Source organism: Pseudorasbora parva, chromosome 8 (genome assembly GCF_024679245.1).
Source record: "Pseudorasbora parva isolate DD20220531a chromosome 8, ASM2467924v1, whole genome shotgun sequence".
Classification (NCBI taxonomy): Eukaryota; Metazoa; Chordata; class Actinopteri; order Cypriniformes; family Gobionidae; genus Pseudorasbora; species Pseudorasbora parva.
This window is the reverse complement of record NC_090179.1, coordinates 22,436,895-22,451,477: the sequence shown is the minus strand read 5'-3', so window position 1 is coordinate 22,451,477 and position 14,583 is coordinate 22,436,895. Positions and strand designations below refer to the sequence as shown.

Genomic DNA, 14,583 nt, shown 5'->3' with positions numbered 1-14,583 from the left:
CTGATTCCAGCATGAACCAAGTCCTCCATTTTCTCTGAGAAGCTCAGATGCGGGGATGCTGGAGAGAGGAATGACATGTCCGGTGAGAGGGGCTGTTGCTCTGGTGTTATCGGAAGTTGAAATATGTTGTCCTGGCTTCCCTGTCCATTTTCCAGAAAATCATCCTTGGGTGCTGAATCTTGGAGCAGATCTAATCCTTCACAGTCAGTCTGTGGTGAGCTCTGTGGGCAGGGCTCAGCTGGGAGTGTGTCCGTGAGCAATTGTTGTTGTGGGGGCGTGGTCTTATCATTGTCCTTGTGGGATGTGTCAGCCACATGTCCATTCAGCTGCTGAAAAGAAGTCCTGTGGTCGTCCATACTCTGTATCAGGTTGAGTGGGTTTGAACACACAGCTGAAGGATGATGAAGGGAAAAATAAATATTGTCCTTTAACACTCTTGCACCAAGTTTGTTTGGGTGGTGGCCATTTGATGTAAACAATTGTCTCTGGCTCCAGAAGAGATTAAAGTTCTCTAGACTCAAAGCATGGCATAAATAACAGAGCGATGTCATAACAAATATCTCAAGGAGCTGAGATATATCTTCCATTTTCGAAAAGAAAGGAAACAACACTACACGGTTTAATGCAGAGGATAATGACCACAAACAAATTCGTCATTTGCTTTTCCAGAAAGATCTGAGCCTGGATCACGTTTTCGCAAAAATAACTTTTTCTTTTCTTCCCTCACTTCAAAACTGCTCCTCAACCCTGCTGCCTTTCATTCCCTTCCTTTTTAATGACCGTCCACGCCGATGTTAGCACGGTTGGGGCGAATGAAAGAGAAGTTTATGGAGATCTGCTGAGATTTATGAGCTGATAATGACCTGCCATGTGACGTGTACGGCTGACCGTGATTGGGTGAGCGGCCACAGGAAGTCTAGCACACTGTAAAAACCTTCTTAGTGGGACCGCCGCTGGCTGCAAGATGAGTCCATCTCATAGCAGCAAAAAGACCCACTTAACCAGGGAAATATTGTGCTTGGCATGACAAGGAGTGTTTGCCCAGTTCAGCACAGCAGCTGTGGAACAGACAGGCAACACAAATGTTTTCCAGTGCCGAGTCAAATAGCAACAAAACTGTCCATCTTTTATTTTTCTTTTAAAGGTGTTTTGTTTAAAACTGTACTATGACTTCTAAAATAATTAAAGCTCTGAAAGTTTAGCTATGCTAAAGTACACATTCTTAGTCCCCCTGTAGTCAATCATTGTATCCCTTGAAACTCCTATTTGATCACCAAAATGACATATTTGTACGTTTTCCTGTGAAAAAATGCATGCCTTAAAATAGCTTGAATGTAACTGTACACCCTTGCTTCATTTAGTATACGTGGAACCAGAAATATGCAAATTAGCCCCTTCTCCACTCACTCACACCAGCTCAGAGATCCACTCGCTCAACTTTTACTCAAGTTACCGTAGTAGACGCTGCACAAGTGTATCGTTCTTTACAGCGACGAACACATCCTTCACGGTAATAAATACAATTAACCTTTTGCTTGACTACTTTATCAAACAACTAATAATATGCTGCTAATGTTACACAAACCATGTTCTCGTTCGCCATCTCAGCCTGCCCTCTAAAAATCAGCATTTTTAGAAACTCTTTAAACATCATAGAGCATCAGTGGAGAAAGGCATAGTCATCATAACATCGCAATATACAAAATTCACCCGCTATATTGCAAAAATGCACCTGATTTTTCATATCAACAGAAAAGTACACTGTGATAACCTGGCTTCTCATGAGACTTCTCTGCTTCAGAGCGGTCACAGTTAATGATATGCTAAAGCCCACCCACACGTTGACATGATTGGATACATTTTTAAGGAGAAAATACTCAGCTTGGTACTCATGGTGTTGACTTATGAATATGGTTTGTCTTAAAAGCATATTAAAAATACCACATAGACAATGATCTGGCGTAACATTATGACCATTGACAGGTGTAGTGAATAACACTGATTATCTCTTCATCATGAACCCTGTTAGTAGTGGGACAGTAGTGAACTGGCGACAGGATCATGGGCCACCAAGGCTCACTGATGCATGTGGGAAGCGAAGGCTGGCCCGTGTGATCCGATCAAACAGATGAGCTATTGTAGCTCAAATTGATCGAGAAGTTAGAGGGTGCCCCTGCTGACCCCTGTCCACATGCCAAAAGTGCCAACAGTGGGCATGTGAGCATCAGAACTGGACCACGGAGCAATGGAAGAAGGTGGCCTGACCTGATGAATCACATTTTCTTTTACATCACATGGATGGTTGGGTGCGTGTGCGTTACTTACCTGGGGAACACATGGCACCAGGATGCACTATGGGAAGAAGGCAAGCCGGCAGAGGTAGTGCGATACTTTGGGCAATGTTCTGCTGGGAAACCTTGGGTCCTGCCATCCACGTGGATGTTATTTCGACATGAACCACCTACCTGAGCATTGTTGCAGACCATGTGGCCTTTTTCAGCAGGATAATGCACCCTGCCACAAAGCAAAAATGGTTCAGGAATGGTTTGAGGAGCACAACAATGAATTTGAAGTGTTGACTTGGCATCCAAATCCATCAGATATCCAATCGAGCATCTGTGGTATGGGCTGAACAAACAAAGTCAGATCCATTGAGGTCCCACCTCGCAACTTACAGGACTTAAATGATCTGCTGCTAACATATTGGTGCTAGATACCAGAGCACACCTTCAGGGGTCTAGTGGAGTCCATACCTCGACGGGAGGGCTGTTTTGGCAGCAAAAGGGAACAAGCACAACATTAGGAAGGTGGTCATAATGTTATGCCTGTTCTGTGAATAAACAACATAAAACACTTGAAATTCACCACAGGGAACACCACAGTCTTTAAGATTTGTATTTTTTTTTTTTTTTTTTGGTAGATATCACAAAATGTATTTGTATTAACAAGTAAAAGGACAAAGCAGTGTGGTTAACATCTATGCTAACCGCAGTAGCCATATAGCAATTTACTATTTCCTATTCAAAGTTCAATGACATGCTCAGTACACTTAACAGGGTGAACAAAGAACCATGTAATTGTCTTATGCAAGACCCTGTGGGGAATCAGCCTTAAATAGAAAACAGGGCTTGGTGTAAATGTAAGGTTTTCCAGACTCCCGTTCCCCAAACTAGCCCGAGGAAACACCCCGCAACAGATGCTAATAGTGAGAGCAGGGCAGCCGGTAAAGAATTCCAACCTCTCAAAAATGCATGCGAGCTATACAAAAATACTGTCAAAGAGAAAAAGTTCATTTGGCAAGGCAAATTTATATATATATATTAGTGAAACTATTTATAAAACTATACTGAAATTCACACATATATACACAACTATATTATTCAGACACGTTTATCGCCATTTATTTCTTTTAATGTAGAATATAACACATTGCAACTAATTAACTCTATGACTGTGTGATATCTACACATTTATTTAGAAGTTCTTTTTTATTCATTAATTATAATTAGGACACATACATCTGTGGGCACAACATAAAAGTCACCTCCATCACACATCTTACTCAAGTATTAAATGAAAATGTGCTCATCCCTTGTGACCTAATTAAACCAAATCCTCAGAGACACCTATGCAGGGACAATACTTGTTCAATAAGCTAATTAGCTGCAAATTAAAAAGCTATTTGCTGTATAAGAGGCGATAAGATTCAAGAGGCTACAGCAAAGCATTAGGCATGCATTTATTTATGCAATCTATAAAAGAAAAGCATTTGACTCCGGGTTCAGCTAAACATGACGACTGTCACGTTTTAAATAGTTTTTAAAGAAGATCTAAAGATTTATTCTACTAATGAACAGGGAGGATTTAAATGCGGACTTCTTTATGCGGTAAGTTTAAAATAATCACACTGGATGTGTATGTCATTTAGTCTTCATGAATGCATCCGTTGCCTGTGCTTACGGAAATTAAAACAAGTACCGTGAGATGAATTTATAAACACGCTGTCATTATAGTTTACCCACGCTCTAATCGTGAAGCTACAGCAGTATGGGCAGCAGATAAAATGAACTTTGTCAGCAAAAAAACTGCTCCTGACAGGTCTGCTTTGTGAAGCTCATGAAACGTAATGACAACTAACCACAAAACAAGTCTTCCTCTCACCATGTTACCTCATTTTGCTGCATACAATCCGCAACCTCAAGAACAATTATCATTCAGCGGGCTACTCTCTCATGTTCAAAAGACAAGCTAGTCATTTATCCATAGCACTGCTCCAGAGTGCAGTGTTTTGGTGCAATCTGCACTACCTCCCCTGGAGAGGCTCATTCTGTATTTCATATATCAGAGAAAATTGCATTAAGGATGTGTGTGCAGGCAGCGCTGTCAGGAGGAGTAGCACTTGTTTTCACTGGCCTCGTCAGCCTGCGAGAGCACAATGTGCAGCTTCGGTCTAATGCAATCAAGCTCCTGCAAATCAAAACAAAGCAGATGCAGCTCTGAAAAAGACTTGCCGAGCACAGAGGAAGTGGATGAGGATGGTGGAAGAGGAGAAAAAACAGATATGGCATCTCCGAGAGTAAATGCAGCAGGGTCTTTAGCCATCCTGCGCGGCATTACCCATAATGCACTTTTCTGCAGTGATCTGGTAAACAGCTGGAAGGCTGATTGTAAGGGAAAAGTCTTCTCTAATGCCTTTTGCTTTTAAGTTTTAACAAGGACCAAAATGTAATTATATACTACATAAATAAATAAAGGGAGTTATGTAAAAAGGATAAATAAACCATGAGAAAATTTTGAATCATACACGGGGATTCAAATTTGCCAAGATAATTGTGTGAACGCAAGCCCAGTCAACTAGAATTACGTTCACTTGAACAATCAGACATTCATAACAAGAGAATTTGCACAACTCAGGTAATTATGTTTGCTGTCAGTTCTTGGCTCTACCTCGCTAGCCCGCTCGAAAAGATCCGTTGGAGACACTTCATCTAATTTCCTGTCAAAGCTGGACAAAAGAAGTGGAATAACGTGAGAGTTGGCGTGGTTGCGCTCGGTGCGAGTCTAGCGCATGATGGCTTCGCATTAGCACGCGCCAATTAATCGCTGCGAGCGCGCCGGCTTCCCCTTTCTATCAGCCACCTGTCCATCAAAAAGGAAATAATCATTAGATTCTAATAAATCTGTCCGCCACGTCAGTGTAGCTGCCATGCAAAAATGTGCTAGTCTTAGCCCCGGGGCGCTCAGAGACCTGTTTTCGTTATACGCTGTACAGTTGAATGCACACACTATTGTTGGAATAACTTCAGGTGTGTATTGTAGGTGGGGTTGAGAGGGGAATTATGGTACATATCAAGCGGGGATATATCGGCAGTTCTCCAGAATGCTGCCCATCACCACGGCGCTGCAGGGCATTTTCACCAGTATGACTGGCAGCCGTTTCCTGCCGGGCGGGTCACGTGACCACGGCTCATGGAACGGCCGTGTATTGGTTGCGTGTCTGGGGCTCTGGGAGTTGTGTGAGAATGGCAGGTAAGAATTTGAGGGTGTGTTCAGAAGAACCGGCAGCCCAACTTTTTGGCAGTCCAACATTTGCAATGAAAGATGACAATATTTGCTTTTTGGGTTTATTCTGTTTATATTTATATACACACAATTAGCCAGTAACTGCAAAATTGCATTGAGAATGCCGTTTAGATTAATCCCAACATTTAAACTGAGGTAGCAAACAGGAAAAGGAATTCAGGTTTACTTAATTTTAAAGAAATCAATATAACAAATTGTTAACTAAAAGAAATTGGTCAAGAGAAACTTTGAAGGTTTGGGTTGATAAAGTATTTTTAAGTTTTAAAGCAGAGACGGATGGACATAAACACTGTAAAAAAAATTTAAAAAATAAGTTACCTGGTTACCTTAAAATTTTGAGTTCATTGACATAAAAACAATTGAGTTAATACAATAATGGAAATTGGTTAAATAAATAGAAACTCAAAATATTATGTTACCTGAACCACATTAATTATTTAAGATGAACTGACAACAGATAAAAAGTTGGTAAAAACAAATCATGAATATTTTTTTTTTTTATTACTTTTATACAGTGTGGTAATTCAGATATTCTCTTTTCTTGAGAATCTCCTTTTTTTTTGTAAGCATATTGCATAATTGTGTGTGTTTTATTTGTGATAACACAGTGAAACATGCTAAATTGTGCTATTTTGTGTGATTTATCACAAAATAATTGAATTTATGTGATTCAGATGCCAATAGAATACTATTTAGATTTTTCTGTTGATTAAACCAATCTCCTTCATTGTATTAACTCAAATTTTTAATTTCAATGAACTCAAAATTGTAAGGCAACCAGGTTACTTACTTTTTTTAAGTTAAACCAGCAATATTTTTTTACAGTGTTGTCATGATTGACAGTTGAGATCGACAGCTTCTCGAGTGAGGCACTAACGGAGTCTTTATAGGATTTTCGGGAGGAGATTGGAGCTTTAGCTTTCATTTCTACATTCCCATTACTGTTTATTTCACACCAACATAATAAATTGTTCTGCATCTGCGAGAGTGTGGGCGGGCTTTTGATATCACGGCTCTACTTCCTGTCCTCTACTGCGCAAGTCCCGGTCCCAAATCTGCGCAAGATATCAGCGCTACATTCGGACGTTGATGGCTTAACTTTTTTTCAGTGGACGGTAGTGAAGATGCATCCTCCTTTTTTTTTAACAGTCTATGGGATAAACACACTTTTTTTGGTAACATTAGGGGGAAAAAGAACAGGAACCGAACAAAGAACCTTCACCACAAAGCCAAAAAAGCCGCCTACCTCATTATCTACAATAACACACACTCCCCTCCTACACACATTTGCCCCCAAGGCTGCACACCCCTCCATACATTATTGAACAAAGGCAGGGGTCTTCACAGCAAGGGACTCGGTAGGGAGGTTAAAGCCCTGTTTTTGTTTCAGCAGCACTGAACCTTCAGAGGTTAGAGCCCCAGGTTGGCCAAGGACATGCGTCAGGACGGCCGCAGGCCTGTGAACTCCTGCTAATGAAGGCAGCTCAAGCTGGTAAACAGCACAGGGTGGATGTCACAAGCATACATTACAATACATCACTGTCTTCCTCAGGCCAGGGGGCTTCCTCTGCCCACCTGGTGCCATGCTGACATGTTCAGAGACTACAGCGCTGTTGGAAGAGACATTTTAAACAGATATTGCTGATGTTGAATGCAGAAAGGGTAAGAGTTATAGCTAAGGTTAATCCCAGTCTTGCACAGCCAACGGCTGTAGATCCGGTCCGCAATCTTATTACCATCCACTTAGTCTCCACAAAATGGTTGTCAATGAAAGCCAGAACAATATAGAGGGATAGAATTCTAATCTGGAGTTTTAGAAATAATTTGAAAATGAGGATAAGAGGTAAGGAAGAGAGATAGCTAGAGAGAGAGAGAGAGAGAGATGCGCTCAGGCAGGAATGTGGTTGTTTTCAGGTCAGTGAGCTTGTGAGATGTAAACGTAAGCAAATGAGTGCATGAGAAAGAGAGAATGTGACAATCTGATGAAGGTATAGAGTAGATGGAGAGGAGAAATGGAGGCAGAAAAGCAGATGATTTACCTCTAAAGCATACAAACCACAAAAAAACAAAAAAAACATGAACTATGTAAATGTACTTAATGTATGAAGTCCTCTCTATCTGAAAGCATTAAAGGTGCTCTATATATGATCTTTGCAGTAAAATATCCAAAAACCACCAGGCCAGTGTTATATATTTTGTTCAGTTGAGTATTTGTAAATTGTCAAGTTTTGTCAACTCTATTTATATAGTTCTTTTACACTGACTATTGTTTCAAAGCAGCTTCACAGTGCTAAACAGGAAAATATTGCAACAAAATTTGATTCAGCTGTACAGTCGCTCTGGAGAAAACTAATTTATCAGATAGCGACAATGTTGGCAGATCAGTATTATAGTTTATACAATTAATTAAGACCTAATAAATTAATTTTATTTGGATATTTAGTTGAATAACAAAATTTTAGTGTCCCCAACTGAGCAAGCCAAGCCGAAGGCGACAGTGGCAAGGAACCAAAACTCCATCAGGGCATGATGGAGAAAAATAAACCTTGGGAGAAACCAGACTCAGTCGGGGTGCCAGTTCTCCTCTGGCCTATTAACAAACAGTGTATGATTATTATTCTGGCCACATTACAGGTCAGAAATCATATTGGATCAGAATATTCAATATTCAATTCCTGGGTAATATGCAAAAGACGGGTTTATTGAGGATGGTGCGTCGATTACACAAGAATATGAACCTTTGAAGGATCGGAAGATTCTCTTTTTTTGTATTTTTTTCTTAATCTTTAATCTTTAATTGAAGATTACAGTTGTGGAGTGTGTGTAATTAAAGGCATAGGATTGAAAATTGTGAGAAAATTGCTTTTTAACCAAGGAGGCGGGACGTCTGGGGGAGTCGCCTGTCAATTTCGCCTCATATCTGCGTTACCCTCGGTTTCTGGTTTTATTTTGCAGAAGCACTTTACACTTAGCAGTGTGAACAAGTGCCACTGCAGCCGCTGAGCGAACACACAGAGTAACGTCATAACATCATTTTAAACACACTCAAATTTATCTAATATGATAAACAGAGCTGCGTTGCGGAAATGGCGCCCGTGACCGTGGCCCGACATAATAAAAAGTCCTACTGCTCGCGGCGAGCCATGTGTTTACGTAACAATCGCTCCAGTGGCCTTGCTCAGCTCCACAACACTCTGTCCACAACTGCACATTCTCTCCACAACTGCTCTGCTTCATACCACAGTAACAGTTATAACCGCATCCATGAACTGATTTATGCCCGAGTCCTAGCCCGATACTTCCCCACCGGCAGTGAGGTGAAGACCACGGCTGCGTCTGAAACTGGCAAAATGCTGCCTTCGGAGGACACATTTCAAGGCAGGAAGGCATCAATCCACGTCCGAATCTAATGTTTGCTTCACTTCCTGCCTCCTGAGATACCTTCATCTGATCGATTTTTGAAGGCAGGATACATGTATCCTTCGCTGCCTTTGATATCCCACAATCCTGTGCTTTCCATTCAGTGACAGTTGAGCTGGGGAAAAAAGATGGCGTCCGAAAGTTGCGTTTGTGGGTCAGTTTGTGTGTAACTGTATGTTTTTATCCAATATGTTCCACTTCTGATGTCATTTCTAACGAGAAATGACTAATGTAGTAAATAAATATGTGTTTAGTTCTCACCAAAGCTCTCTCTATTTTGCTGTAGATCATTAAACTGTTACACTGCCTTAGAAGTCTGTCCTAAATTAGTTTCATGAGGTGCCTTCATGCACAAAATGCGGCCTTACAAGTCACTGTCTGATAAGGCAGCGAGGCAACGAGTCAGCTGCCTAGGTTTTCGGACGCAGCCCACGTCCCAAGATTTTGCACTCAAATTTGGCGTCATCAAACTACGCCTTTATTTTTAATAGGTGCCCTCTAGTGGATGGAAAAATAATGTAGTGTAGCCCTAAAGATAAATAATTAAGAAAAAAATACCTAAGAGAAAACGCTGACCATCCTACAGCTATAGATAGCAGGCAGACAGACAGACGGAGAGATAAATAAATAGATGTTTTGTACCTTTGAAAGATCTCTGAAGTTGCCAGGAATTGTCAGGTCCAGCTCTTCTGACTCATAGTTTGTAAGGACCCAAGGAAACACAGGATACTGGTTCAGGTCATTATATGTCCTTCCTGAAAGAGTAAAGGTATTGGAAATTAGTAAGGCAGGTGGGAAACATAAAGGCAATCCAAAATGCAGAACTGCAGTTGTCGACCCATTGTCATTTTGGTTATTTTTCAGGGCTCATGACTGCTGGCTTCTGTGCTTTCCTCTCTGTGAAGGAGTGTGAGAAGTCCTCATCCTAGGACATCATCAATTCATAATATGATAATATCAATGACATGACTGCCTCATTTATAAAAAGGAAGAAACAAGTGTGTTTGATGGCAAACACTGTATCCCACTGCGAGCTAAGATGATAACAACAACTTTCATAACAACATGTACAGTAATAGAGCTTTCAACAAGATGAACTGGCAGATGTTGGTGTAGTTGTCTGTCATAGTGCCTAATGAATGTATTACAGCACTGGAGGGTTATAAAAGGTTTTCTTGGTTAAAGTTTCCTGAAAGTGAAAATTGTGCGGTGAAGTTGTGGAGTGGGTGTAATTAAAGGCATGCAAATTCTTCCAGAAGATGACACCGTACCCTTGACACCCCTTCCTGTGGCACAGTCAGGCCTCTCCTCTGATTGGCCAGAGAGTTGTGGTAACCATGGAGACCTATACGAAGTATCCATGACTGAGCACATATGCGGCAATGCAATAGACGCCAGATGTGGCTTTGTCTTGTTCTCCTTCCATTTCTCTCTCTTCATCTTTCCTTATCTCGCTCTCTCTTTCTGCCCTGTGTCTGTTTCCTTGCTGAAGGAATATGGATTTCAGATGGAACGAACTGTCACAGGAGATCCAATCATGAAAAGAAAGCTATAAAATGGCTTGTCTCTCTTCTAAATGTCCTATCATTTCTCTCAGATGACAGCCTTCATTGAGTAGGATATGCAAAACTCATAAAAAACTATGGATGCAAACTTTAATTGGGCACAAAGTGGCAGTATATGGTTGGTAAGATTTTTTTTGTCTCTTTGCTCAACATGTGATCAAAAATACAGTATAAAAAGTAATATTGTGAAATATTACAACAATTTAAATAATTATTTTCTATTTGAATATATTTTAAAATATACAGTGATTTATTCCTGTCAATCCTTTGATGGCAAAGATTAATTTTCAGCCTCCAGACTTCAGTCACATGATCCTACAGAAATCATTCTATTAACTTCTTTATTATTAATAATTAATTCGTTTATTTTAAATGTTTGATTTTAATTTATTATCTTTCTTTACATACTGTATGTGTATATATAACTTATATATAAATTATATACTGATATATACTATCATCCTTTGGCTAGCATTACATTATATGATCAAGCTCTTATTCATGCAAATGCTTTAAACCATTCAGACGTGACAATTAATACAATATAAAATTATTACAAAATCCACTCTTTATAATCATGATTAATGGTAATTAATTACATTAAAAAGTATATTAATTAGTAAAAAATTTAATTGAATGACATACAGCTCTATACACACACACACACACACACACACACACACACACACACACACACACACACACACACACACAAGGTTGATTTGTTAGAAGCAGGAGAAATGGGCAAGCGCAAGGATTTGAGCGAGTTTGACAAGGGCCAAATTGTGATGGCTGGACGACTGGGTCAGATCATCCCCAAAACTGCAGCTCTTGTGGGGTGTTCCTGGTCTGCAGTGGTCAGTATCAAAAGTGATCCAAGGAAGGAACAGTGGTGAACCAGCCATGGACGGCCAAGGCTCATTGATGCATGTGGGGAGTGAAAGCTGGCCCGTGTGATCCGATCAAACAGACGAACATGCTGGCTCTGATACAAAGGTGTCAGAATACACAGTGCATCGCTGTTTGTTGTGTATGGGGCTGCTGACAAGTCGGGGTGCCCCTGCTGACCCCTGTCCACATGCCGAAAGTGCCAACAGTGGGAAGTGAGCATCAGAACTGGACCACGGAGAAATGGAAGAAGGTGGCCTGGTCTGATGAATCACATTTTCTTTTGCATCACGCGGATGGCCAGGTGTGTGTGCATTGTTTACCTGTGGAACACATGGCACCAGGATGCACTATGGGAAGAATGCAAGCTGACGGAGGCAGTGTGATGCTTTGGGCAATGTTCTGCTGGGAAACCTTGAGTCTTCGTATAGGTACTTTTTTTACACGTACCACCAATCTAAGCATTGTTGCAGACCATGTACTCTCTTTTATGGAAATGGTATTCCCTGGTGGTTGGGGCCTTTTTCAGCAGGACAATGAGCCCTGCCACAAAGCAAAAATGGTTCAGTAATGGTTTGAAGAGCACAATGAATTTGAGGTGTTGACTAGGCCTCACCAGATCTTAATCCAGTTGAGCATCTGTGGTATGTCCTGAACAAACAAGTCCGAGCCATGGAGGCACCACCTCGCAACTTACTGGACTTAAAGGATCTGCTGCTAACATCTTGGTGCCAAATATCACAGTACACCTTCAGATGTCTATTGGAGTTCATGCCTCGACAGGTTAGGGCTGTTTTGGCAGCAAAAGGGGGACCAACAAAATATTAGGAAGATGGTGATAATGTAATGCCTGATGTCTTATATATCAGATTTTTTTATGAAAGAGAACCGTAGCCAAGATTTTTGGAAAATGCCAATTTGATATATAGCCCTGTAAACCCTCTAAGAGACATTGCAAAGGTGCTGGCGTGATTTGTGCTTGCTGTGCGGACAGAAAAGTTTCCAGACTCGTCTGGCTACCGCTGTGATCTGGAGCTGTAAGGACGCCACTGAAGCTTGGTTATGTTAATATACAGAATCTCTTAAAGAAATAAATAAGAGATCTTAAAGAAGAGATTCTGTGGGGCTATTTCATCTTTACAGTGCGATTACTCAGACAATGACTCGAAGCCTGGTATTTCATGTGGAAAAAAGTAAACCTGACCCTGAAAATCCTCAGAAGTGATACTACCCCACAGGGACATCTTAGTTTCGATAACTGACTGAGAAAAGCAGGAGAGCATGTGTGGAGAGTTTGATGATGTGGGCTTTGGTTCTGGGTTCTCCAGGCCTGTCATGATGGTTGGAGATGATAGTGTGTGTGGGCTAATTACCAGACCCATCGCAAATGGCTGTCATTAATCTCCCTCTTAAACGGCCACCTCTTAGAGCGTACAGATAAAACACTTCTATGATTTATAAAGCTCTCAAGTGGTTTTATACAGTATGAGCAGTTTAGTTTTAATGCTGTCAATTAAACAAACATGCCATTAATTACTCCATTGCCAATATTACGATTAAAATAATGTTACTGATTATTTTAAACAACAGTGATAAAAAAGGACAGTGTATATTATATATATATATATATATATATATATATATATATATATATATTGTTTTTATTTTATTTTATTTTTTTATAAAGCTGTATATTTTTTCATATCAACACAAAACATTTATATGCACATCAAAATAACAACCAATGCAAAACAATGGTTTTGTCAACCTAGCTGTTAGGCTGCAATTTATAAACAAATAAAAAATTATAATAAATAAAATATAAAATAAAATAAAATAAAATAAAATAAAATAAAATAAAATAAAATAAAATAAAATAAAATAAAATAAAATAAAATAAAATAAAATAAAATAAAATAAAATAAAATAAAATATTCTGGTATTCAGATACTTCCACTGACTGGGTCTAGGATGAGATAGACTTGATTAACCAGGTTAATACCACACGGTGAAGTGGGGCCGAGAGGAGGAAAAAGGTTGAGATGAGGGGAGGTTGAGCTGACAGGGCCGAGGCCCGGGTGGAAGATGTTAATATCACCGCAATAGTGTTTAATTAGGAGCGGACCGGCTTCACATTAACACCCCTCTCTCTCTCCTGTCGGTGGGCCTGGGCTTCACTGACACCTCTGTCAGCACAGGTCATTACCACTCCTGCCTTTAATGAATTTTACCCCATTCCAACTCTGCCTTACATCTAATTAGCTGACAATAATGTTTCGAACTCAAGCCGGAGCTAAATATAAATATGCATGAATATGCAGCGCGAGCAGGGATGACACATTTCAGTGTCAAGAGGAGGTGTGTGTGTGTGCGCGCACGTATTCTCACTAGTTCACATCAGAGACTTTGCAACAGAATATTTCAACTCTGCACACACTCACAGAGACACACTAATTATCCCAAAGAGTCCACGGCTACAATAGAGTGTGAAGGGAAAATATAGCTCCTAAATAAATAATGAGGGGAAAGACAGTACATTTTTTGTTTGAAAAAAGAAACCCAATAAAATACATATATTTTTTAAAATAATAGTTTGCTGGCAGGAACTTCCATGTCCATGTCCAACCAATAGATTCTAGCAGATATATTTTAAAAACACTGATCAGTGGACAAATTCATAATGACCATTAAAGACGATATTAAGAGTGTCAAACTTGATTGCAAATGGTCCCTAATAATTTGGTTTAAATGACTGTTTAACCCTGAAAAACAAACATATTCTGACCTGCGATGGTGTTGAGAAACATCAGGTACTCAAAGTTTGAGATCTCTCGTCTTTGCCAGCGCTGAGTCATATTAGAAGACTTGAAGAGCTGACGAGGGGTGGCCAAAGAAATCCGCCTGCAAAAAAACAAAACAAAAAAAGCAGAAAACTTCACCAATAAGCAGGGCTCAAATCCAGCTCAACATTTGCTTTCATTTACTTTGATTATTGTGGACTTGGCTTGTTCTGCAAATGGATTATAACTCAAAATATGACATTGTAACATTTAGCTTCCAAAAAAAGACAAAAGAGTACATCAGCTCACACACGCAAGGCTGTCACGCTCTTTACTGTGGTGTGTAA

The 14,583-nt window shown here is 40.1% G+C and overlaps 1 protein-coding gene across 8 annotated transcripts in view; it reads right to left on the bottom strand.

Annotated features, from left to right (window-relative positions):
- The window catches only part of nbeab (neurobeachin b), a 408,948-nt gene that overhangs the window by 60,651 nt on the left and 333,714 nt on the right, over window positions 1–14,583 (bottom strand). For all 8 annotated transcript variants that reach the window (XM_067450409.1, XM_067450410.1, XM_067450412.1 and 5 more), the window contains 2 exons: window positions 14,242–14,357; window positions 9,646–9,758 (listed from right to left, as the gene is read on the bottom strand). In XM_067450409.1, the coding sequence (XP_067306510.1) occupies window positions 9,646–9,758; window positions 14,242–14,357 (229 nt within the window). The remainder of the gene's footprint in view (window positions 1–9,645; window positions 9,759–14,241; window positions 14,358–14,583) is intronic.